Source organism: Geotrypetes seraphini, chromosome 4 (assembly GCF_902459505.1).
Source record: "Geotrypetes seraphini chromosome 4, aGeoSer1.1, whole genome shotgun sequence".
Lineage (NCBI taxonomy): Eukaryota > Metazoa > Chordata > Amphibia > Gymnophiona > Dermophiidae > Geotrypetes > Geotrypetes seraphini.
This window is the reverse complement of record NC_047087.1, coordinates 126,352,823-126,378,112: the sequence shown is the minus strand read 5'-3', so window position 1 is coordinate 126,378,112 and position 25,290 is coordinate 126,352,823. Positions and strand designations below refer to the sequence as shown.

General features: G+C 44.2%; 2 protein-coding genes across 4 annotated transcripts in view; one reads left to right on the top strand and one right to left on the bottom strand.

Annotated features, from left to right (window-relative positions):
* BLZF1 (basic leucine zipper nuclear factor 1) overlaps positions 1-18,566 on the bottom strand; it is a 38,016-nt gene extending 19,450 nt beyond the window's left edge. Inside the window, exons 1-3 of one of the 2 annotated variants that reach the window (XM_033942039.1) lie at positions 18,428-18,566; positions 13,894-13,978; positions 9,012-9,463 (exon numbers count right to left, since the gene is read on the bottom strand). In XM_033942039.1, the coding sequence (XP_033797930.1) occupies positions 9,012-9,463; positions 13,894-13,921 (480 nt within the window). In that variant the 5' untranslated portion in view covers positions 13,922-13,978; positions 18,428-18,566. Of the gene's footprint in view, positions 1-9,011; positions 9,464-13,893; positions 13,979-18,358 lie in introns of both variants that reach the window. The other variant, XM_033942038.1, reaches the window with a different exon arrangement.
* Positions 18,567-18,676: 110 nt separating this feature from the next.
* Positions 18,677-25,290, top strand: part of NME7 (NME/NM23 family member 7) — a 237,040-nt gene continuing 230,426 nt past the window's right edge. The window contains exon 1 of one of the 2 annotated variants that reach the window (XM_033942041.1): positions 18,677-18,859. In XM_033942041.1, coding sequence (XP_033797932.1) covers positions 18,857-18,859 — 3 coding nt within the window. In that variant the 5' untranslated portion in view covers positions 18,677-18,856. Of the gene's footprint in view, positions 18,916-25,290 lie in introns of both variants that reach the window. The other variant, XM_033942040.1, reaches the window with a different exon arrangement.

Below are 25,290 nucleotides of genomic sequence, written 5' to 3'. Positions count from 1 at the left end.
TCGTCTATCTATATCCTTCTGTCCTCTTTTCCTTCAGGAAATCATCCAATCCCTTCTTGAAACCCAGTAGCGTACTCTGTCCTATCACACCCTCAGGAAGCGCATTTCAGGTGTCAGACCACACAAATGCATTCATGGGGAATGTTAATACTTCACTGTCCCTTTATTTCATTCTCTATTATAATCTGCAAGTAGTTCAAAGTTCAGCTGCTAGCAAACTTTGCACATACTTTGTGTCCACAGATTTAGCTGGACCTTGTCAGGACTGAGGTATACTCAAGGTCCAGGAGGTTATGATTGTTAACTGTCTGGCTTTTTTTCAGAAGTCAGCAAAAGTTTACATTAATATCCAGAAGATTCAGGTGGTCCCACAGTACAGAGTTATTATTGATAGATTAAACATCTGAAGTTAAGAAAGTTCTCAGAAGGGGAGGCCAGATAAAGCTTTTGCAATTGGACATCTCAGCAGCTTTAACATGGTATATTTTATCTGTATACCGCTTAGAAATTGGATAAGCGGAATATCAAATTTTATGAAACTTGGATCATGATATTTTGATGCACAAACTGGCTGAATTAGGAGTCACTAACAATATATTTCAACGGTTTAATGATTTTCTGAGAAATATGCGTTATCAATTACTGGTAATTAAGAATGATAAATTATCTTCTTCATTGCAGCTGCCTTGCGGAGTTTCTCAGAGCTGTCCAATCTAAACTCATTTATTTAGCATCTGTATGAGCTCTTTAGGCTTGTTGGCTCTTAGGGAAGGAGAATTTCTGTTTTCATATGTAGATGATATTTTTATCTCGCTACCAATTTCTCAAGATTTGTATTATTCATATCTTAGCATATGAATGTGTACTGATAAGATCAGAGCTTGGTCTTTATCTTGTCCTCTAAAGCAAAGATAGTACTTACCTGTAGCAGGTGTTCTCCGAGGACAGCAGGCATATATTCTCACATGTGGGCGACGTCATCCATGAAACCCAGTATGGACACTGCCAAGTGCACTGTCACTTTAAATCTTTAGGCAGTACCTATGCCACTTGCAAGCCGATGCCTTCTTGCCTGTTGGCTCATAGGACCATCAGTTCAGTAATAAAGCTAAGAAGTCAACTAGGGGAAATGGGCGGGTTGTGAGAATATATGCCTGCTGCCCTCAGAGAACACTTGCTACAGGTATTATCTATGCTTTCTATGAAGACAAGCAGGCATAATATTCTCACATGTGGGTACCCAAGTTGCCAGGACATGTATCTGGAAGAGGTTTAACCTTGAATATACATGAGCCTGGCGAAACCCTACAGGGCTGGAGGGAAAGTTGGCTTTAAATAGAGAAAAGATACTGCTTGCCCAAACTGACCATCTCTTCTGGAGTTGTGTTCTAAACAGTAATGAGAAGTAAACTTATGGACTGAGGACTAAGTAGCCGCTTTGCAGATTTCTTCAATAGGTGCAGATTGAAAATAAGCTACCAAGGCAGCCATAGCTTGTATACTGTACTGTGGGCTGTTACATGGCATTGTAGCATCAGCCCAGCCTGAGTATATGCAAAGCCAAGTGGAGATGGTTCTTCTGGAAACAGCAACTCCTACGCGATTAGGATCAAAGACAACAAAGTGCTGGATGGACCCTCTATGTGGTTTAGTCTGGTCCAGGTAGTATGCTAGAGCATGCTTGCAGTCCAAAGTGTGAAGAACTTCTTCTCCAAGATGGGAGTGTGGCTTTGGAAAGAAAACAAGCAAAATGATGGATTGGTTGAGGTGGAATTCTGAGACTACTTTAGGAGGAATTTTGGAAATGTTCTAAAGACTACCCTGTTTAGATACAACCTTGTATAGGGAGGATCTGATACAATAGCTTGAAATTCACTCATGAAGCATGCAAATGTGAGGGCTATAAGGAAAATGGTTTTCCAAGCGACCAGTTTGAGAAAGCAAGATTAGAGAATGACATGGGGAAAAAAATCTGTCAGTGTCACTGCCCTGTCCCTGACCATCGTCTCCTTCACCGCTCCATCCCCACACCATCCACCCTTCCCTCTCGCCACCTCAAAGCCTTTCAGTGGCCTGAGCCACTCCCTCCCTCCCCCTTACCTTCACAGCGCTTTAGTAAAGAAACTTACTGAAGCCGGTGAAGCCTGCCTGCCTACAGTCGCGTGGGTGTAGGCGGAAGCTTCTCCTCTAACGCAACTGGAAGTTGCAGGCAGGCAGGCTTCGCCGGCTTCAGTAAGTTTCTTTACTAACGCACCGTGAAGGTAAGGGGGAGGGAGGGAGGGAGATAGATTTGGCCGGAGGGAGGGGGCCGCGCGCAATCGGTGACCACACGCCTTCCCTCCCTTAACTGCGGTGACAAGGCCATTCACCGCTCCATGGGACGGTGGATGGCCTTGTCCCCGTGCCCGCAGTGAGCACTTTTTTCCCCCCCACCGTTTCGGCGGGTTACCCATGGCTAGCCACAGGTAACTGCCACCATGTCATTCTCTAAGCAAGATGTAAGTGGCTCAAAAGGAGATTTCATAAGAACATAAGCAATGCCTCTGCTGGGTCAGACCTGAGGTCCATCATGCCCAGCAGTCCGCTCACGTGGTGGCCCAACAGGTCCAGGACCTGTGCAGAAATCCTCTATTTATACCCTTCTATCTTCTTTTCCAGCAGGAAACTGTCCAATCCTTTCTTAAATCCCAGTACCGTACTCTGCCCTATTACATTCTCTGGAAGCGCATTCCAGGTGTCCACCACACGTTGGGTAAAGAAGAACTTCCTAGCATTTGTTTTGAATCTGTCCCCTTTCAACTTTTCCAGATGCCCTCTTGTTCTTTTATTTTTTGAAAGTGTGAAGAATCTGTCCCTCTCTACTCTCTCTATGCCCTTCATGATCTTATAAGTCTCTATCATATCCCCTCTAAGTCTCCTCTTCTCCAGGGAAAAGAGACCCAATTTCTCCAATCTCTCAGCATATGGAAGGTTTTCCATCCCTTTTATCAGACGTGTCGCTCTCCTCTGAACCCTCTCGAATATCGCCATATCCTTCTTAAGGTACGGCGACCAATATTGGACGCAGTATTCCAGATGCGGGCGCACCATCGCCCGATACAACGGCAGGATAACTTCTTTCGTCCTGGTTGTGATACCCTTCTTGATTATACCTAGCATTCTATTTGCTTTCTTAGCGGCCGCTGCGCACTGTGCCGTCGGCTTCATTGTCATGTCCACCATTACCCCTAAGTCCCTTTCCTGGGTACTTTCATTCAATAACATCCCTCCCATCGTATAGTTGTACCTCAGGTTTCTGCTTCCCACATGCAGTACTTTACATTTCTCAACGTTGAACTTCATCTGCCATCTCGTCGCCCATTCCCCTAGTTTATTCAGGTCCCTTTGCAATTCTTCGCAGTCCTTTTTAGTCCGAGCTCCACTGAATAGTTTGGTGTCGTCTGCAAATTTTATTATCTCACACGTCGTCCCTATTTCTAGATCATTTATGAATATATTAAATAGTAGTGGCTCGAGCACCGAGCCCTGCGGAACACCACTTGTGACCCTCTTCCAGTCCGAGTAGTGGCCCTTCACCCCTACCCTCTGTTTCCTACCCGCCAACCAGTTTCTGATCCATCTATGCACATCTCCGTCCACCCCATGGTTCTTCAGTTTCCGGAGTAGACGCTCGTGAGGCACCTTGTCAAAGGCTTTTTGGAAATCTAGGTATACGATGTCTATGGGGTCTCCTTTGTCCGTCCGTTTGTAGATTCCTTCGAAGAAGTGCAATAAGTTAGTTAAGCACGATCTCCCCCTGCAGAAACCATGTTGGCTTGGTATCAGAAGTTCGTTTCTTTCCAAATGTTCATCGATGTTTTCTTTTATCAGCGCTTCTGCCATTTTCCCCGGAACCGAGGTCAGACTCACCGGTCTGTAGTTTCCCGGGTCACCTCTTGATCCCTTTTTGAAGATGGGCGTGGCGTTGGCTATCTTCCAATCCTCTGGTATCACACCTGTTTTCAGGGATAGGTTGCAAACTTGCTGCAGTAGTTCCGCTATCTCCTCCTTTAATTCCTTCAGAACCCTTGGATGGATTCCGTCTGAACCAGGGGATTTGTCAGTTTTTAGTTTTTCTATCTGCCTGCGCACATCTTCAAGGCTCACTTCCATGGATGTTAATTTTTCTGATTGATTTCCATTGAAGAATTGCTCAGGTTCCGGTATGTTGGTTGTGTCTTCGTTCGTAGATACAGACGAAAAGAACATGTTAAGTCTTTCTGCGACTTCTTTCTCCTCCTTCACTGCCCCCTTCCTGTCTCCATCATCCAGCGGTCCCACCTCCTCCCTAGCTGGCTGTTTCCCTTTAACATATCTGAAGAATGGTTTGAAACTTCGTGCCTCCCTGGCTAGCCTCTCTTCATACTCTCTTTTGGCTTTTCGAACCACTCGGTGACATTCTTTTTGATACTTCCTGTGCTCCTTCCAATTCCCCTCAGTTTTGTCCTTTTTCCATTTCCTGAATGAATTTTTCTTATTGCCTATCGCTTCCTTCACTATTTTAGTCAGCCATACCGGGTCTTTTGTTCGACTCTTTTTGCTCCCCTTTCTGAATCTGGGTATGTACAAATTTTGCGCCTCGCTCACCGTGTTCCTGAAAAAAAGCCAGGCATGTTCTACCGTTTGCCATTTCTTGGAAGTGTTCCTAAGTTTCTTCCTTACCATTTCCCTCATTGCTTCATAGTTTCCTTTCCTGAAGTTGAAAGTTGTTGCTATGGTTCTCTTTCCTTTCGGTATTCCTACTTCAACTTTGAACTTGATCATATTATGATCGCTGTTTCCCAACGGTCCCACTACTTCCACTTCCTTTGCAGGGCCCATTAACCCATTTAGGATTAGATCCAGAGTGGCATTTCCTCTCGTCGGTTCTCTAACAAGCTGCTCCATGAAGCAATCTTGTGTAGCCTCCAGAAATTCTGTCTCTCTAGCGCATCTGGAGCTTCCAAGTTTCCAGTCTATCCCGGGGTAGTTGAAGTCTCCCATAATAACTGTGTAACCACTTTTTCATTCTTGCTTCATCTCGGTTTCCATTTCTCTGTCGATATCTCCGGTTTGCCCGGGTGGACGATAGTATAGGCCCATCTTTATTTCATGTCCTTTCCTATCCGGTATTTTAACCCATAGCGATTCCAGCTTGTTGGTCATCTCCACTGTGTCCATTCTTGTCGATTGTATGCTTTCTTTTATGTATAGGGCTATTCCACCTCCTTTCTGTCCTGACCTGTCCTGGCGATAGAGCTTGTACCCCGGCAGTGCTGTATCCCATTTGCTTTCCTCATTCCACCATGTTTCAGAGATTCCAATGATGTCTATGTCCTCTGCATTGGCCAAAGCCTCTAGTTCCCCCATTTTGTTGCTTAGGCTCTTTGCATTAGTATATATGCAATTTAGGTCCTGGCATTTTGTTGTCTTCACTACCTTTCCCTGTGCTTCGATCTTTGGTGTCTTCTCTTTTGCTGCACTCTTTCTAACCTCCTCTTCTGGGTTAGTCGACTCCTGTAATTTGTCCCTTGCTTCTTCCCAACCTTTTTTCCCCTTAGTATCTTCATGGGATACCTTCTTCCGAATCGTCGACACTAGGTCGACTGTCGGCTTTCCCCTTCCTTTTAGTTTAAAGCCTGTTCTATTCCTCTCATGACGTTGCTTGCTAGAAGTCTTGTTCCCGCTGCGCTCAGGTGCAGTCCATCTCTCCTGTAGAGCTTGTTCTTGCCCCAGAACGTTGTCCAGTTCCTCACGAAGTGGAAACCTTCTTCCTCACACCATTTTCTCATCCACGCATTTATTGATTGTAGTTCCTCCTGCCTTTTCACATCTGCCCTCGGTACCGGTAGGATCTCTGAGAATGCTATCTTCTGGGTCCTCATCTTCAGCTTCCTTCCCAGAATCTTGAACTGTTCTATCAGCGTGCCTCTTCTGTAGTCTCTCCTGCTGACAACATTCGTCCCGATGTGGATCATTACTGCGGTCTCTTCCATCTCTGCTCCATCCAGGATCATCCCAATTTTGGCCACGATGTCCTTGGTTCTCGCTCCTGGGAGGCAGGTCACCAGTCGATCCTCTCTCCCTCCTGCTATGTGGCTGTCCACATGCCTCAGGATCGAGTCTCCCACTAGGATCGCTGACTTTCCCTTCTTCAGTTTTCGCTTCGGTCTCAAGTCAATGTCCTCGGTGTGCTTCTCTCTCTCTTCTGGGCATCGACTAGCCAATTTCTCCCCCTCTTGTGGTATTCCTCCGTGGCTGTCTTCTTTGAGGTCATCTGCTTCTTGCTCCCCCTTCCATATTGGTGTAACTTCATCCTTCATCTGGAGTTCGTTCTCTGCCACCCTCCTCCTGTATGCTTCCTCAATGAATTCCTCGAGCTCCCTGACTTCCTTCTCAATGTGTCTCTCACTCCTGAAGTCTTCAAATGCCTTGATAGGGTCCTCTGTGGTGTAAAGTCCTTCTAGCTCCAGTATCTTGTCCTCAAGTCGCTTGACTTCTTTCTTCAAGCTTTTCAGATCCTGACACCGACTGCATACATAAGACTGTCTCCCCGAGGGGAGGTAGTCATACATATGACAGTCTGTGCAGAACACTGGAAAGCTCATCTTCTGGTTTCCCTCTGCTTCCATCGTCGTTCCTACTTTTAAGATAACAGTTAAGATTATGTGCTCTTTCTGTGCCTGTTTCTTGCCTTGCTATCTTCTTCTTGTGTGTGCTGCCTACGCTCTACCTTTCCTTGCTTTTGCTTGTGTGTTTATTTCTTCTGTGCCTGCTTCTTGCCTTGCTGCCTTCTTATGTGTGCTGTCTTTGCTCTTCCTTACTTTACTGCTTCTTGTGTGTGCTGGTTCTTTCTGCGCTTGCTTCTTCCTTACCTTCTGTGTTTCTGTACTTGCCGCTTCCTTACCTTTCAGTCCTTCCCTGTGCTCCTGGGTGTAGTGACTTGGCCCTTCTTAAGGCGCTCTCGCTAAGGCGTGCCGAACGGCCGCGCGCCGTTAGCTCCTCCCCTTTTGTAGGGGAGTTCGGACGCTGACTCTTCCGACGCGGTGGGGGTGGGCGGAGCTTACTCTCGCCCTGCCCCTAGCCTCCTGCTCTTCCTCCTCGGCTCTTTTCTTTACTTTAACTGCTTTTAAACAGCTTTCTCCTGCTCCTCTTCCTCTCCCTTAGCTATTCTTGCTGCTCCTCCTGTCCGATGCTGTGCACCGCGTGTGTCTTTGACTCCTCCCCTTTTGTAGGGGAGTTCGGACGCTGACTCTTCTGATGCGGTGGGGGTGGGCGGAGCTTACTCTCGCCCTGCCCCTAGCCTCCTGCTCTTCCTCCTCGGCTCTTTTCTTTACTTTAACTGCTTTTAAACAGCTTTCTCCTGCTCCTCTTCCTCTCCCTTAGCTATTCTTGCTGCTCCTCCAGTCCGATGCTGTGCAGAGCAGAGAGAACCATGTTAAGATCCCAAGCCATAGGTGGAGGCTTGGAAGGTGATTTTATGTGGAATAGGCCTTTCATGAAATGAGCTATGAAGGTGTGTACAGAAAGAGCTTTGTTGTCCATGTGGGAATGATATGCACTGAGATGAACCCTAACCAAATTGATTTTTAGACCAGAATTAGAAAGGTAGAGGTGGAAGTTGATGATGGACAAAGTAGATACAAGACAGGCTCCAGAAAAGGGGTTTTTGGAAGTAAGGGACTCAAATCCTAACCCAGAAACCTTCAAAAATACAATTAAAGGATCCCCCCTGATGTCTCTCATAGACCTCAATGGACTGTACTCACAGTTCAATTGGTGCTGTGCCTGCTTCAGCTTAACCAGCAGCTGAAATGTGGAGATTACTGCCTCAGACAAGCATGGATGAAGATCCAAAATGCTTGTTTCTTCAGACTTCCAGTCAGACCATCAAATGGATTGAGACCCCAGCCCCCATAGTTCCTCACAAGTCTTTTTTTGTTTTGTGTTTTTGGGGGGAGCACAAATGCAGCCAGCACCTGATAGTCCTCAGGACTGACACAGGACCACATAGCCTGCACTCAAGCTTCAGTAATAACCAGGAGTGAGCCTTGCTATTAGGGGAACAGTCCTCAAGTCTTCCAAAAATGTTTGGGCAGGCTGGCTAGGTAGGTTTCCTGTGAAAGGGTTATCTTCCAGTTGCAGGCTTCTGACAGGACAGTCTCTGTCTTCTCTCTGGCAGAGCTGCTTGACCTGTGAAACACATAGAAGCCCCAATTTCAGGATAAAAACCCTGGAAATAATAAACCAAAATCAGAGCAGATCAGACAAACACCTTCAGTTTGTGTGTAGGAGGTAAACTGAGGAGCTGCAGCACAACCTAGAAATACAGGAGGCAGAGCCAAAAAAAACTAACATGATGCCTTCTACACAATTTGCAATTAGGCGAATACCCCACTGGTTCAAGATTCATGACTGTTGCACTAGAACTCTGTCTACATTTACTGGTAGGAGTGGCATAACCCGCTCATCTAGACTGGTCTAGCAGGATGAAAAGGAAAAAGTCTGGAGGTGGGAGCCAACACTTAGTTTTAAGTGGTAGCTACCCTGGCTGAAAAAACAGGACTCGAGTTTACACTGAGTGATGTGGAATAGACAAGTGTATACGTTTTAGCTAAATGAAGAGAGGAATTTGATTTACAAAAGTAATTCCAGTATAGGGGTAAGTAGGTCAAGTAATTCTAACTAGACTGTGAATGTATTTACCCTTTTATGAAGCTGCATAAGGATTTTTTTTTTATCACCGGCCACGGCGATATTAGCTTTGACGCTCACAGGAATTCTATGAGTGTCAGAGCTTTTACCACTGCGACCGACGATTAAAAAAACCTAACGTGGCTTCATAGAAAGGGAGATTAGAATATTCCTTATACTTTATTGAATTCCTTAGCTTTACTATGTACAAAGACATTCTGTATCTGGTGCTGAGAAACTAAATGAGCAAACAGCTGCATGAAGTAGCATTGCTGGCCTACAATAGTCAAATATCTTACCTCTGTCTGTACTCTGAGTTGGTTGCAAAGGCCTTCTTTATCCTGCAGCAACTTCTTTTCTGAATTTTTCAGTTTTCCAACTGCATTTTTCAGCTCTGCCAGCTCCTTCTTGGGATCACTCAATACCTCTTTATTGCTTAGGGCTTCTCCTTTTGAGCGTCCAATTAACTCAATTACCTTCACATTTTTGGCAGGAATGACATGACTTATAGCAGCTTTGGGAACCACAATACGTACAGCCTCAATCTCAACTGCCTTATCATCGTGTACTTTTCCAAGCTGAAGGACTCCAGGACTTAGAGATGGAGCAGGCACTTTTTTTCTTTGAGGACTCAGATGGGCTTTGGTATGATTTACAGGGACTACCTCCAAAGACTTAGGAGAAATCTCTGTTTCCATTCCATCTCCATGTCCACGAATAGGGGAAGGTGTAAGCACTGTGTGAACTGATGCTGTGAGAAAGAAAAGATGTAGATTGTTTATTAACCGGAATTCAATTAACCCAAACTCAATTAACCCGAACTCTCAAGCAAACAAAAAAAAAAAATCTAAGAAAAACTAATACTTTAAAATGAAAATAAAATCAATTTCTGACAGAAATTTAAGGGTAAATGTGGCACGCCACACCTGAGAATACCCATGTTTTACCTACCACATGTCCAGTAGTTTGTCTAGGACAGTTTATGGTATCTACACTTACTGGACAATGGTTACTCAATATCAAAATACTATATATTGTATACCTTTAAATACAACTATTGGAATAATGTAACTGTGTAATAATATAGCATCTTTTAGGGTCTTCAGACTGCCAATCGTGTAACCTAACATGGTTGGACTGCAATCCTCATTGAACCCATCGCTATAATGTCTAATTCTTCCTTTCTATTTTGAGTAATTATTTCTTTTTAATGTATAAATCATTCTTCTCAAGACAAAAGATGATAAAACTTATCTTAAATTACAGTGCCACCCAGGGCAGGATTAACCAATAGGCCAAGTAGGCAAGTGCCTAGGGCCCGAAATGGTCAGGGGGGCCTGATGAAGGAGGGCATCAACATTGTTTTTTCCAAACAACGATGGGCCCCTCCAGCATCGATTAGCAACCCGGGCCTAAATGTTCAGTTTTCTTAGTCTGTTAACCACATAGAACTGAAAGATATTGCGGTATACAAGTGTTATTTTGTTATAATATACTACTTAATTGCTTGGATGATATTGGCATTTCTGGCAAAGAGTATCACTGGTTTTAAGGGTTTCTGCAAACTTGTACTTATAAAAGTCTGTTTTGGAAATGTTTTCTCAAAGCTCTTAGGCGCCAGGGCCAATCAGGCCTTAGGCTTACTGAGGATGGGTGAATCCGCTATGCCTAAGGCCTGATTGGTCCAGGCTTCTAGGCGAGGCGGGCCTGCCGGCTGGACAGTAGCAAGACCCGGCCGGCCGGCCAACAATTAGAGGTTAGTTTTGGGGGGGGAGGTTAGTTGGGGGGAAGGTTAGGGGTGGTCATCGGTGGTTGTTAGCGCGGGGAGGGGTGTTAGCGCGGGGGCACCCTCCTGCCGGCTATCGGTAGTGTCAGGGGGGCATCTTCCGGCAGGAAGGATTGGGCACCCTCCTGCTGGCGATCAGTAGTGTTGGGAGGGTCATCTTCCGGCAGGAGTGGTTGGGCACACTCCTGCCGGCAATCAGACAGGCGGCCGTGGCCGTTAGACTTATTGCGGCAGGGAGATCCCTTGCCGCGATAAGTATAGCGGCCGCATCTACTTACTTACGCCTCCCTTTACTCGATTGCGGCAGAGAGAAGCCTGCAGAAAAGATCGCGGGTACTTTAGCGATCCTTGCAGGTTGCCACAGGCCTCTGGAGCTGTTGTTCCTCTGCCGCGATCCTGCCTCCGATGTCAGGACAGTGGCAGAAGGATGACAGTACCTGAGGTCTATGGTAACCTGCAAGGATTGCTAAAGTACCCGCAAACCTTTCTGCAGGCTGCAATCAGGTAAAGGTAGGCGCGGGAGACCAGAGGGGAACATACAGGCCTTCAGGGGGGAGGTACAGTCCTTTGGGGGAGGAGACTGGCCCTCATGGGGGGGTGCAGGCCTTCAGGGGGGGAGGTACAGTCCTTTGGTGGGGGAACGGCCTTCAGGGGTGGGATGTAGGCCTTCAGGGGGGGTGCAGAAGTACACAGAGGGAGGGAAGGGGGGTTCAAAGATACGTGCATATGCCATACTTTGGGGGGGAAGAAATAATGTGTCTAAAAACAAAGGAGTGGGAGAGAGATGGTGGATTTAGGGACGGAAGGAACAGAAAGGAAGAGAAGTTGGACACAAGGGATGGTGTGGAGGGGGGGAAAGAGATACTGGATAGGAGGGTAGTTGGGAAAAGAAAGGGAGAGATGGTGGTGGTAGGGAAGGAGGGAGAGATGCTGGATGAAAGGGTAGTTGAGAAAAGGTGGAGACGAAAACTGGAAAGATGCCAGACTTCTAGGGGAGGGAAGGGAAATGGAAGGAGAGAACAAAGATAGAAGATGGATGGTTAGCATGGGGAAAGAAGAAAAGAAGGAAACCCTGCAAGCAAGTTATCAGAAGACAACCACAGCCTAAGACCAAGATTTGAATATTGACCAGACAACAAAAGGTAGAAAAAATAATTTTATTTTCCGTTTTGTGATTACAATATGTCAGATTTGAAAAGCGTATTCTGCCAGAGCTTTTGTTAGACCACACACGTGAGCTAGGATTTAACAGAGAGAGGAAAAGTCTTTTTTGTTTATTTTGTTTACACCACAGCGCCAGTGTGGTTAGGAGAAGACAAAGGGGGCGAAGAGGCTATAAAATAAACCCACCAGGATGTTTTCTAAAAACACCCAATTGGGCAGGAAAATTGAATCAAATCAAAAAATCAATTCAATAGGCTGAATCGAATTGAAATTTTTTTTCCTGAATCGGGCAGCACTAGTAGGCACCTGTTTTTGACTTGGGTGCCATTAGGCACCTAACTTAGGTATAGGTATTTAGAAAGAAAACCCTGGAATAAACAGGGTGCACCTGAAGTTAGGACACCTACGGCTGCTTAAGCAGCACCAAGTGCAACTCAATACTGTGTGCTCGTTATAATTGCGCTTAGTGCTGTATTAATCGACACCTAAATTCTAGGTGCCACATAAAGAATTTAGTCATGTGTGCCCTTATATAAATAGTGCCTGTGCCCACTTGCACTCTTTAAAAAAAAAAAAAAAGCACCTAGCACCCCTTTATATAATTACTCTCATAGAGGCTGAAAATACAAGGAGAGGGAAGCTACATTTACCAGCTTCTGGTAAAAATAACTTTCTTGGAAAGTTCACCCTTCGTATAGCGGCAGCTATGGCCAAAATAGGGTGCTAAGTTCCATCATGCACATGCATTCTGTAAAGATCCAGGGAGGCAGAGGGACCAGTCAAAGAGAAGCATGCCGTAGTTTCCATCCGTAGTAAAGCAATGCTTTGACTTCAACTGTCCTTGTAGTATTTGTGTCATTTTTACACTGGAGTCACCAAGCCAGGTCCCCAACACCAGCACCCATGCTTCCTTCCTAAATATGTCTAGTCTTTTATTGTGTGTATTAGCCAAAGAAGGTGGACAGAGTGAGAAGCAGGGCTGTGGAGTCGGAGATAATTTTGGGTATCTGGAGTCGATAAAAATGTACCGACTCCTGATAAATTTAAATTATAATAAAAAAAAATACAGCAAGTTCAAATGTCCCATTTCACAAACAATAGTCATAATTAACACATTGTTTGCAGGCATTTTTTGCCGATTTAGACTGAAACGCGGGCAAATTTTTTAAATGTTGCATGGGAAATTACGTTTCGCATAAAATAGCTGTAACTTCTGAACCATTGCTTATTTATGAATAAAACTTTCAGTTTCTTTCTTATATTTAATTCAGTAAAAGCGACGTTGCATATGTGTGAAAGATAAACAACCAGAAAATGTCCAAATAAAGAGATTCCAGCAGGAGTTTTTATAAAGAACTAAAAGAAGTAGAAAAGTATGATCGCTCATCGAAACGGAGGGCTCCTTTTAGCGCGCGCCACCCAAAAAACTACCGCCTGCTTGAGAGGAGGCCCTAACGCATCTTTGTAAAAGGAGCCCTGACTGTAGAAGAAGCCATCCTTGTTTATCCAGAGATTATTAGTGATGTGGCTAGAACCGTAACAGCAATGCCACCCACCCAAGTCAGTGTTGAAAGACTATTTTCAGCTCTAAAAATAATCAAGTCAGATTTAAGAACTTCTGTGAAAGAGGATCTGGCAGAAGCAATTATGTTTCTTAGAACAACACTACATTGAGCTAGTTTTGGATTGCATTTAACAGCTATTCTACTCTACAACTATATTCCAAGTTTAATATATAAATTGTTTTAGGTTTTCCAGCTTTTGTTCATGTAGTTAAGCTCTACCAAAGAATGTGGTTCATATTTTTAAACTGGTAAAGTTTCTGTTCCTGATTTTTAAGCATGCTATGCTACTTCTTTATAGCCACTTGATAAATAATAATAAATAAAAAATAAAACCTTATTGTTTTCATTTTTTTTGCCTTTTCTTTAAACTTGCCAATACAGTAGATCATTAGCTTCCTAGCTAATGCTCTAGTGGTTAAATGGTGTGTATGTTGCCTTCCTTCAATCAACGTGGGAAATACATTAGCATATTAAATACAGAGGAGTCGGAGTTGTGGGTACCAGAAACTGAGGAGTCAGACTGCAAGGAAATATCTACCGACTCCACAGCACTGGTGAGAAGATTAATCTTTCACTTTAAAAACAAGGATTTGGTAGTTAAATCTATAGTGCCTTGTCAAGCAGAAATTCAGCTCACCCTTCGGTTCTTTATATTCAAACACTTACTTTTTTCTAGTATCTGGAAAGATGTCATTTTCCATCAGCAGTTGAAATTCCACTCACAGGAGACAAAGTGCTGGTAAATTTCAAGCTGTAATAAATACAGATTACTAGTAAAATGTGTCAATTTTTTATATGCTTCCCAAAAAACAAACAAACAAAAAAAAACCCTAGCAATATTACAATGTATCAAAGAAAGATACAATCATGTGCATAAGACAATCTCTTACAGATCCCAAGGGTGGTTCGGATCTGGGATAGTAATGTGCTAAATCTGAACTTTTTGATGGCACTTGAAATGACTGAAGAATATTGCAGGCCTGGACTATCACACAGGAAAATAAAGGATTTCAGAATTCATTCTCTAACAATTAAAATAAGACAACAGACCTACTGAAAAAGTAAAATTACAAGTTCAATGAGGACTCAAGTTTTTAAAAATTCCTGAGCTACACAAGTTACTAAATGCTTTCAAATACTCCAAAGCGATGAAAGAAAAATGCTACTTGGCTTAGTTTTAGATTTAGAACTAACTTTTTGCACAGCTGAGAGGCCTAGATGCTGAAAAACAGGGAGGTATCAAGACTATTTTTGCTAGAGAGAGAATGAACCCAAGACCAGAAAGGGCGGGGAAAACAGCTGTTAAGGGGGAGGGATGTGCCAGCTATCAGTAGGGCTAATGATGCACCTCCAAAGATATACCCATCAGTTAATAAGATCACCCAGATTTGGCCAGGCGTGCCATCTTAGAGAGGTGGAGAGAGGAAAATGTAAAGGAAAGAAACTCTACCTGTTTCTAGACAATTATATACTGTATTAAGTGGTGATCAACATAATTTTGAAAACACCCTGTCATTTCCTACATAATATTAGTTCTACTGACCAAACTCCCAAATTATACTTTAGTTTCCAAATCAAATTATATATTCTGCAAGTCAGACTATGCTGGAAGTCAACTAAGAATAGAGCCTTTCAGTATCTTTCCCAGAATGTTTTGACAGTTGGGTGGCATGGGGGTAGCTAGGTATGGGCAAGGCAGTATTCTGCAGTATATAAAATTCTGTTATTTAGCTGGTCAGAAAAATCAGCTGGGTGGTATGTTCATTCAGGTCCTAGGAAGAACACTGCCTTTCTTATATTGGCAGCACAACAAAGAAAAATGGGGAGACCCAATGATCCACAGTGAAAACAATCCACCGATAAACACAAAAACATAAACTGTAGATACAGATGTTCTGGAGATAATTTATTAAACACTGACATATAAAACCATGAAAATTCAATAAAAAAGTACAATGATAAAAAATAGTGTGATAAAAATCCAACCGGACCCTACACGGTCCGTTTCGGTGAACACGCCTTTCTCAGGGGTCCAATGGTTTGCAACCTCACATATAAAGAATTGGACTGAAAACGGTCTATTGTCTTTAAACATGTGAGCAAAGAACACCGCAGACATGCTGAAGTAGCAATTTTGCTGGCCTACATTTCAGGCATTGCAGCCCTAGGGAGACACTAGGGGCCGCTTAAACTCACCCAAGGCCATTTCCGGGCATGCCCAGCCTTAGGCATGCTTAAGTGTCCTGATGCGTCTCCCTCAATCGCGACAAACGTCTACAGCAGGGGTGCCCAACACGTCGATCGCGATCGACAGGTCGCTCGCTCAGGCGACCCCAGTCGATCGCAGAGCGGGTTTCCTTCTTCCCTTCTCTTTTTTCCCCTCCTGACTGGCCTGCTCCTGAATTCTGCTGCTGCCTCCGCTGCTCAACATTAAAAAAAAACAAACAAAAACCAGCTTGGAGAATTTATGCTCCGGGGGCTAACGTGTGCTTGTACCGGCTTCCCTTCTCTTCCCTCTGAAACCGGAAGTTATGTCGGGGGGGGGGGAGAGAAGGGAAGCCAGCACGCACATGTTAGAGCCCCGTTCGCGGGAGACAGGTCAGTGAAGCTTGCGATTTGTTCTTCTTGCTGCCAGGTCCTGCCTACTTTCTGTTTCCTCAAAGGCAGGACCCGGCAGCATTTCTCCCAATAGGTTGAACTTGGGCCGATCAGTCTTCCTCTCCCCGATGTCAATTCTGCCGTCGGAGAGGAAGTTCTGGCCAGTGGAACTTCCTCTCTGACGGCAGAATTGACGTCGGGGAGAGGAATGCTGGTGGGCCCGAAGCAGGGAGAGCTTGGCGGGTGGCTTTGGGGGCCTTTTATCCGATGGCAGCAGCAGTGGCTTGGGGAGGGCAGGGAGGGAGAAAGAGGGCAGGCAGGGAGGGAGAAAGAGGGCAGGCAGGGAGACAGAAGGAAAGAAGAGAAACAGAAAAGAAAGGGGGCATGAAGAGAGAAAGAAAGAGAGGGCAGGGAGAGAAGAAGAAAATGTTGGGGGGGGGGAATGAGGTCAGGAGGAGAGGAAGCATACAGGCTAAAAGAAGGGAAGAAAGATTGGATGCACAGTCAGAAGAAGAAAGTGCAACCAGAGACTCATGAAATCACCAGACAAGGTAGGAAAAATGATTTTATTTTAAATTTAGTGATCAAAATGTGCCTGAATTTATATCTGCTCTCTATATTTTACAATATGGTCCCCTTTTACTAAAGCGCAATGGCGGTTTTTAGCGCAGGGAGCCAATGAGCGTCGAAAGCAGCGCTGGGCATTCAGCGCAGCTCCCTGCGCTAAAAACTGCTATCGTGGTTTAGTAAAAAGGGAGGGGTGGGTATTTGTCTATTTTTGTATGGTTGTTACTGAGGTGACAGTGCATAGAGTCATCTGCTTTGACCTCTTTGAAAAAACCCCGGAATAGGAATGATAATTAACAATTCTATGCGTACAGTGTGCGTTGTGTTTTTTTTTAAATTTTATTGTTGGTAGATCATTTTGACATGGTCATTTTAAAAGTAGCTCGCAAGCCCAAAAAGTGTGGGCACCCCTGGTCTACGGTGTAGGCAGCCTGCCTCAGGGATTTTTTTAAAAAAACAAACAAACATGCATCCCGATTGGCTACTAGTCAGCGGTAGGACGCTTACTGCTGCCTACAATCGGACGTCCATTTATAGAATCTGCCCCTTAGTGCATGCTAATATCCATTAGAGTGTGCTGTGCTTTAGTAAGAGAGTCCCCAAAATTAGGGCTAAATAATAGCAAGTGGGAGTCAAAATTAGTTTATATCACTCAATGCCCAACAATTCAGATTAAAAACCAGACTCCTCACTTTATGTCAGAAGTGGACTTAAAACTGGAATAGAAGGCAAGGAAATGTGCATCTTTAGGCAAAATATTAACATTAGGTTTCAAAAATTTCTGAAACAAACTCTGATCTATAGCAAATATAACAATTTACTAGTTTTCTTGAATAAAGCTGGAAGGGTAATAGTACTCACCTAATTGAATAGCAGGCTGTTTGCTATCTCTTATACTATAGGAGAGTACCATGCAGCTTCAGTCCTGTCAAAAGTTCAACACCAATGTAGTACTAGGCACCAGTTTTAATATTAACAGGTGTGTCCAGTATAATCTTCCCACGACTCTTGGGTGGAATCTCTCACTTCGGGTTTAAACATTTCCTCCCCTCCTATCCCACTTTTGGCAGGAGACTCCCTAAAATTATCTCACTTCCTTTTACTGTCTTCTTCCCAAAACAATGGAGTTCAAATTTAAAAAAAAAGATGGAACATTCTCTTAAGTGTACATAATTCTGCAGAAATTATATGGAACTTTCCAATTCTCTAGTTATATAAATGCTTTGTTTTATTAATTTATTTGGTTTTCTATCCCATCTTCTCCACAGAGCTCAGAACAGGTTACAGGTTAACATTTATTTTTATGTTGATTGTGATCTTTTTTTTTTAATTTAGCAAAATCTGCAAATAAAGAAGACCCTGTAAATAAATGGTGAATGGTAAAAAAAAAAAAAAAAAAATATATATATATATAAAATTATATATATATATATATATATATATATGTTTTTTACCTGGCTGAGGATACCATGTACCTGAATGTAATTGGCATTGAGTTTCAACAACAAAAAAGGAAACCAAGTGTGAGCTAAATTTAAAGTCCCCTTCCTAGGGGAGATGACATCTATAAAATCATGAGAAGCATAAAATGGGCAAACATAAATAGGTTGGTTAAACCGTCCGAGAGAGAGCAGGGGGCATTCCATGTAGTTAAGTAATACATTTAAAACAAATCAGAGAAAGTATTTTGTCAGCATCTAAGAGCTAGAAATCACTGCCGGAAGATGTGCAAAAGCAGTAGCATAACTGGACACAATCTTGGAGAAAGGTCCATAAACCTTTATTAACCAAGTAAACGCAAAAGCCACTGTTTATCCCTGTGACAAGGCTTACTGATAAAAAGTTCTCTTTAGTAAAGAAAACCTATTTAGGACCCTTCACTGCAAACACTCAGAAAAAAACGTTCCCCAAACAAACAAAACATTTACTGAGTTAACACAAGAACTTCTTCCAAGCACATACTCACCAATTAGCTGAGTTCCATAAAATCTCTCTTCTAATTCCATCCGGATATACAGAACTGAAAGTTTCTTACCTAATTACTTTCGCTCTTTTGTCCCTATAACTTCCTCTGTCACCATCTCCTATAGAGCTGTCTTGTACTTCCAGGTCAAAACCAGGCTTCCACATTTTCAAGCCATGTAATCCAAAACAAATTTTACTTCCGGAGCAAGAAGAGGAACCCTCTGTGACCAGGTCTAGGCTACCTACTCCACGCCTCAAACCATCTTGACGTCATGACATCTGGAATTTGCGTGTCGTGGCTCCATTGAAACTCTAAACATTCCAGTGAATTAGTCATACCAGGGCAATCACCGACGGCGGAAGCGCGTAAGATGGGCGGAGTCGTGGCAGATGTTGCTAGGAAACGAGGCGGGCGGATAAACGGCGCGAGGCTTGTTGCTGTTCAGACTTGTAACAGACGACTAAGGACTGGAGTGGAGCTGGGTCTGCTCTGATCAATATGGTATGTGCTTAGGTCCCTGGCTGGGCTCGAGCTTTGTTGAGCGTCAGGGCTGCCAGGTACTCCCAAAGCTCTACTACTACAGTACTTATCGTTTCTATAGCGCTAGTAGGCATACACAGCGCTGTATATCAAAGCATAGAAGAGACAGTCCCTGCTCGAAAGAGCTTGCAATCTAGTCAAGAGAGACAAACAAGAAGAAGATGCAGTAATACACAGTACTCAGGTGGGGGAATTACAGAGGGAATGATAAGACAGATATTGGTGCTTAGCAGGTAGGGGAATTACAGAGGGTTAAAGTTTGGAATTGAAAGCAGCTTCAAAGAATCGGGCTTGGAGTCTGGATTTGAATGCTATTAAAGACAGAGCTTGACGTACTTAGGCAGTTTGTTCCAGGCAAGTTGGCTATAGAGGAGAAGGGTATAGATTAGAGAATGACACAGGGAAAAAAATTGTCACTGTCCCTACTATTCCCCCCCCCCCCCCGCACCATCCATACAAGCCTCAAACAATACACTTCTCCCTCGGTATTCGCAGGGCATAGGGGCAGAGCCAGACCGCGAATAGGGAAAAATTGTGAATATCTTCTTATCTGGCTCTGATCCACTTCCGCCTCCCTCCCAGCATCCTGGCCTTATCTGGTGGTCTAGCGGGCTTTCGGGGCAGGAGCAATCTTCCTACGTGCAGATCACCAATAAGAAATGACTGCCGTGAGTTCCCGTAGTCTCGAGACTACGATGGGAGTTCACGGCAGCCATTTCCTATTGGCGTAGGAAGATTGCTCCTGCCCCGAAAGCCCGCTAGACCACCAGGTAAGGCCAGGATGCCGGGGGAAAAGCTGGAGAGAGGCGGGAACATGCTATACTATGGTTTTTTTTCCCCCTCCAACCCCCCAAAAACATGAATATGTGAAATCGCAAGTGTCGAAACCGCGAATGGGGAGGGGGAAATGTATTTATTAATCATATTATTATGGTAACCACAAAATTAAAAGAAACACAAAGTACATTGTATGCCGAGAAAATGTTAATTATTTGTTTATATTTGTTTTATTTTTCAAAGAGGTCAAGGCAGATGACTTTATAATATACTATGTCACCTCAGTAACAACTATTATATACAAGTAAGCAACATCTCCACCCATATGTGGACCTCAGAAACATGTACAGGTAGGCCCAAGTACACATGCTCTTGTTGTGGATGCATATACAGTACATATTACAGGCACACAATTTTATACAGTCATTTCTATATGTAAAGCATGCTTCAGGTTCAGAGAATATAAAATTATATTCAAAGTAGTTAAAAGGGAAAATTCTTTTTTCAAAATCTCAAGAAAATAAAGCTACAGGGCATAGAAAGGCCTTGCATTTATATACACATTCAAAGACAATTAAGTGTAGGAAAGTAGAGTACATCGGCAAGTCCATGCATGCGCGAGTGCCGCCATCCTTTATCTGTTCTGGTGCAATTTGCATTAGTCTAGGAGATGCTTTCTGGGCTCGGAGGCCCTTTACTGGACAAGCGCAAAACCTAACCCAAACTGCTCGGACGGGACCCCTCTCCTTAGAGATTTCCAAGGCCAGCTCGCAGGCTGCCTCACACCGTCAGTCACCAAGGACGGTAAGAGGCAAACCAGAAGCAGTGGACTCTCTCCAACCAACCTTATCTTCCACCGGTCCTATCTTCAAATTTATCTTCGAGGTCGACAGTGGCTTTCAGGTCAGAAAAAAGGAAGTCACGTTAGGAGGGGTGTGGGATGCGGTGCAGGGAAAGCTCCCGACTGGAGTGAACTTGGGCTGTTGCTGCCGGCGACTTCAAAGACCAGTTTGAAAGTGGGAAGGCGGGAGGGGTCGCCGTACATAAAGAAGAACACGGTACTACTCGAGAGGGTCCAGAGAAGAGTGAATAAAATGGTTAAGGGGCTGGAGGAGTTGCCGTACAGTGAGAATTGCCTCTTCTCCCTTGAAAAGAGGGGACATGATCGAAACATTCAAGATAATGAAGGGAATAGACTTAGTAGATAACGACAGGTTGTTCACCCTCTCCGAGGTAGAGAGAATGAAGGCACTCTCTAAAGTTAAAAGGGGATAGATTCCATACGAACGTAAGGAAGTTCTTCTTCACACAGAGAGTGGTAGAAAACTGGAACGCTCTTTTGGAGTCTGTCATAGGGGAAAACACCCTCCAAGAATTCAAGACAAAGTTAGACAAGTTTCTGCTGAATCAGAATGTACGCAGGTAAGGCTAGACTCAGGGCACCGGTCTTTGACCTAAAGGCCGCCGCAGGAGCGGACTGCTGGGCACGATGGACCACTGGTCTGACCCAGCTGCGGCAATTCTTATGTTCTTATGAGGGATGCTGGAGCGCGGGTGGGGAGGAGAAGGTACCCCCCACCCCTCTCCTCACCTCACTTTACTATCACAATTTAACCTCATCCTTCGCTGGTGATTCTCCAAGCTGCTCAAGTCGTGTGCGGCTACCTGAAACATTTCCCTTCTGACGCAACTTTTTTCGGTTGTGTCAGAGGAGAAGTTTTAAGCAGCTGCCGTGCGACTTGTTTAAAGGCTCGGGCAGCTTGGAGAATTGACAGCAAAGGTGAGGGGAAGGAAGGAAGGGAGGGAGGGGGCTGCTGGACCGCGCGGTCACCGCACACGTTTGCTCACTTATCTGCGGAGACAAGGCCATATACCGCTCCATGGGGCGGAGAATGGCCTTGTCCCCATAACCACAGTAATCAATTTTTTTTTCTCCATTTCGGGAGGGTAGAAATACTTCACAGGGAAGGGGGAGAGGGTAGAAATGCTGCATAGACAAGAAGGGGAGACATGCTGCTGCACAGGGAAGGGGGGGATAAATGCTGCACAGGCAAGGGGGGAAAGAAATGCTGCACAGGCAAGGGGGGAAGAAATGCTGCACAGGGTGGGGGGGGGGAATGCTGCTGCTGCAGCACCCAATTGGGGAGAGAGGGAAGGAGGGAGAAGGAAGACAAGGGAGAGGAACCAGAGATGCCAAGTCCATGGGAGGGAGGGAAAGGAAAAAAAAGAAAGGAGATACCAGACCATGGAGGGGGAGGAAGAGATGCCATGGAGTGAGGGAAGGGAAGAAGATAGAGATACCACACCATGGTGTGGAATGGGAAGGAAGGAAGGAAAGGAGAAGAGAAAGAGAGAGATGCCAAAGCATAGGGGAGGGGGTGGAAACAGAAAAATGGAGAGGGGGTGAAGCTGAAATGAATCATGTGCAAAGGAGAGAAGGGACCCCAGATATACAGCTTATTGAAGGGACATAGAAAGAGGGAAGTTACCATATGGAAGAGAGAGAGAGGGTGGACAGCAGATGGAAGGGGCAGAGAGAGTGTGGGCAGTAGATGGAAGGGGTAGAGAGAGAGGGCAGAAGCTGGGTGAAAGGGGCAAAGAGAGGGCAGATATTGCATGGAAGGGAGAGAGGACAAACGCTGTATAGAAAGAAGAGAGCAAAGAGAAGATGATTAAAGAGGAAATGACAAAAGGTAGAAAGATTTTTTTGTTGCTTTACTTAGAATCAAATAGTATTGTAACTGTATTGATAAAAGTTTATAAATTGGAAATGGAAATAAGGCAATTTTTTGGACTAAACCCCTTTCCTCAGAACAGGATACCATAACAGCAGTATACTGTATTGTTCTGAAGAAAGATTTGACCTCTGAAAGCTAATTGAAAAATGGATTAGGCCAATAAAATGGTATTTTCTTATTTCTTATTTCTTATTATTTGTTTTATTTTTATTTGTTAATTTGTAAAGTGGTGATTGTTATGTATCAGTTTTTTCAAATTTACATCTACTGTCTTTATATTTTGCACAGTATTAGGGGACATGTGTCACTGTTTTTGTGGTGTTGTGGTGTTGCATTGTATGCAGAGTCTGGTTTCTTGGCGGTTCAGTTTAACTTTTGTCTACATATTTCTATTTTTAGTTTGTGATTATTCCATATTGGACGAGGGTGTATCTCTGTTCTGTGTGTATGAAAAGGACATAGTTTTCAGTTGGCATTGACTACAGGATCAATTGACTGTGCGGGATCTGGCTTGTTTAGTTTTACAATGTATGTGTTGGTGTTCTAGTGCTCACTGCAGTGTTTAAGATGCTGCCTTTTCCTAGGTACACTCTTGTTGTGCAATATGTGGATTGTTACTAAAAATCATTTTTTTTATATAGATGGGGGTTGGTGTCAAAAAAATGATGGGCCCCGGGTGTCACATATGCTAAGTACGCCACTGGTCTGATGTATTGGAGACTTGACACCTGTTTGTTTATGAACGTCAGTCGAGTCATTGTGATTACCTAGAGCTTTCTTGTTCCACAAGACAGGTTTAATACCAGTCCTGGTTTTCTGACAACGTCATTCTGGTCTTTTTATGGGACCTTCGATTCAAGGCCCTCTTTAACATATAATGCTACACCTCCACAAATACATGATATCCAGAGACTCTCCCTTGTCCAGTTGTTTTGTTACCCAGTCAAAGAAGCTTATCAGATTGGACTGACAAGACCTTCCCTTTGTGAATCCATGCTGGTGAGAATCCCTCAACCTCTCGTCATCCAGAATTTTATCCAATCTGTTTTTAATCAACGTTTCCATAAGTTTACACACTATTGATGTGAGACTCACTGGTCTGTAATTTTCAACCTCTGACTTGCATCCTTTTTTGTGGAGCGGAATGACGTTAGCAGTTTTCCAGTCCAAGGGAACTTTTCCCTTGCTTAGGGAAAGATTGAAAAGTGCAGTTAATGACTCTGCCAGGACATCTCTCAGTTCCCGAAGTACTTTGGGGTGTAGATTATCCGGTCCCATGGCTTTGTTCACCTTTTAGCCTCGATAGCTCATGGTATACATTGCTTGCAGTAAATTCAAAATCCCGGAATGGGTCCTACGAGCACTCCCTTGTTTGCAGCTGCGGTCCGGATCCCGGCGCCTCACAGGTAAAGACCGAGCAAAAGTATCCATTGAGTAGTTCAGCTTTGTCTGAGTCTGAGTCTACATAGTTACCGTCAGATTTCCTTAGGCGCACAATCCCGTCTGTATTCTTTTTTCTGTCACTAACATACCTGAAAAAGGATTTATCCCCTCTGTTTGCATGCCTAGCTATATTTTCTTCCATCCGGAGTTTGGCATTCCTGACTACTGTCTTAACAGTTCTAGATTTCACCAGATAAGCTTCTTTAGCTTCCGGTCATTATGATTGTTTGTAGGATACAAATGCTCTTTTCTTTTGCTTTACTAGTTCCGAGATCTCCGCGGAGAATCATTGGGGTCTATTATTTCTCCGTCGTTTACTCACAGTCTTTATGTAGAGGTTGGTTGCTTCCTACAGGGTAGATTTCAGAGCCGACCAAAGTACCTCCACACTGTCCGTTGTGTCCTGGTTTTGCAGTGCTTCATAGACAAAATCTCCCATGCTCTGGAAGTTAGCTCCCTTAAAGTTAAGGACCTTTGTCGATGTATTTGACCTAGTGACTCCCTTCCTGAGGTGAAACCATACCATATTGTGGTCACTGGAGGCTAAAGCCTCACCTACCGAAACCTTTGTGACACTGTCTCCTTTGGTGAGCAACAGGTCCAGAATCGCCTGATCCCTGGTGGGCTCCAGCACCATCTGTTTGAGGTGTGCTCCTCGTATGGAGGCTATTAGCCTCCTGCTGCCGCTTGTTGTAGCAGAAAGTCTGTTCCAGTCTACATCAGGCATATTGAAGTCCCCCAACAGCACAGTGTCTCCACGCAGAGTGATGGTCTCAATGTCTTCGAATAGTTCTTTGTCAATGTTGTCTGGTTGTCTTGGAGGTCTGTACACAACACCAAGATACAGGCATTTGTCATAGCCTCTGGCAAGGTTCACCCAGAGGGATTCCCCCGTATACTTGACGTCTATGATCCTGTTAACTTTTATGTCCTCTCTGATGTACAGTGCTACCCCTCCTCCAGTTTTGCCTTCTCTGTCTCGACGGAGCAAGTTATATCCTGGTATAGCCATTTCCCATCCATGGGACTCCGAGAACCAGGTTTCCGTTATCGCCACCACATCTAGGTCGGCATTTCTCATTTCTGTTTCCAATTCCGGAATTTTATTGCCCAAACTACGTGCATTAACATACATAGCCGTCCATTCTCTGTTTGTCCAGTCTGCATGGAGATTTTCCCGTTTGAGTTAGTTTGTCCCTCTCAATACTGTCTTTGACGCAAATTCTTACCTCAGACTCAAAAATGGAGTGGTTATTTACCCTACCAGGATGAGAGTGGGTCCCCTCCTCCAGCACACCTAGTTTAAAGCCCTCCAGAGCAGGTGAGCCAGACGTTGTCCAAAGACGTTCTTCCTTCTGGTCAGGTGTAGCCCGTCTGATCCCTGCAGTCCTTGAAGTGCCTCTCTGTGGTCCAAGAAGTTGAAATTCATCTCTC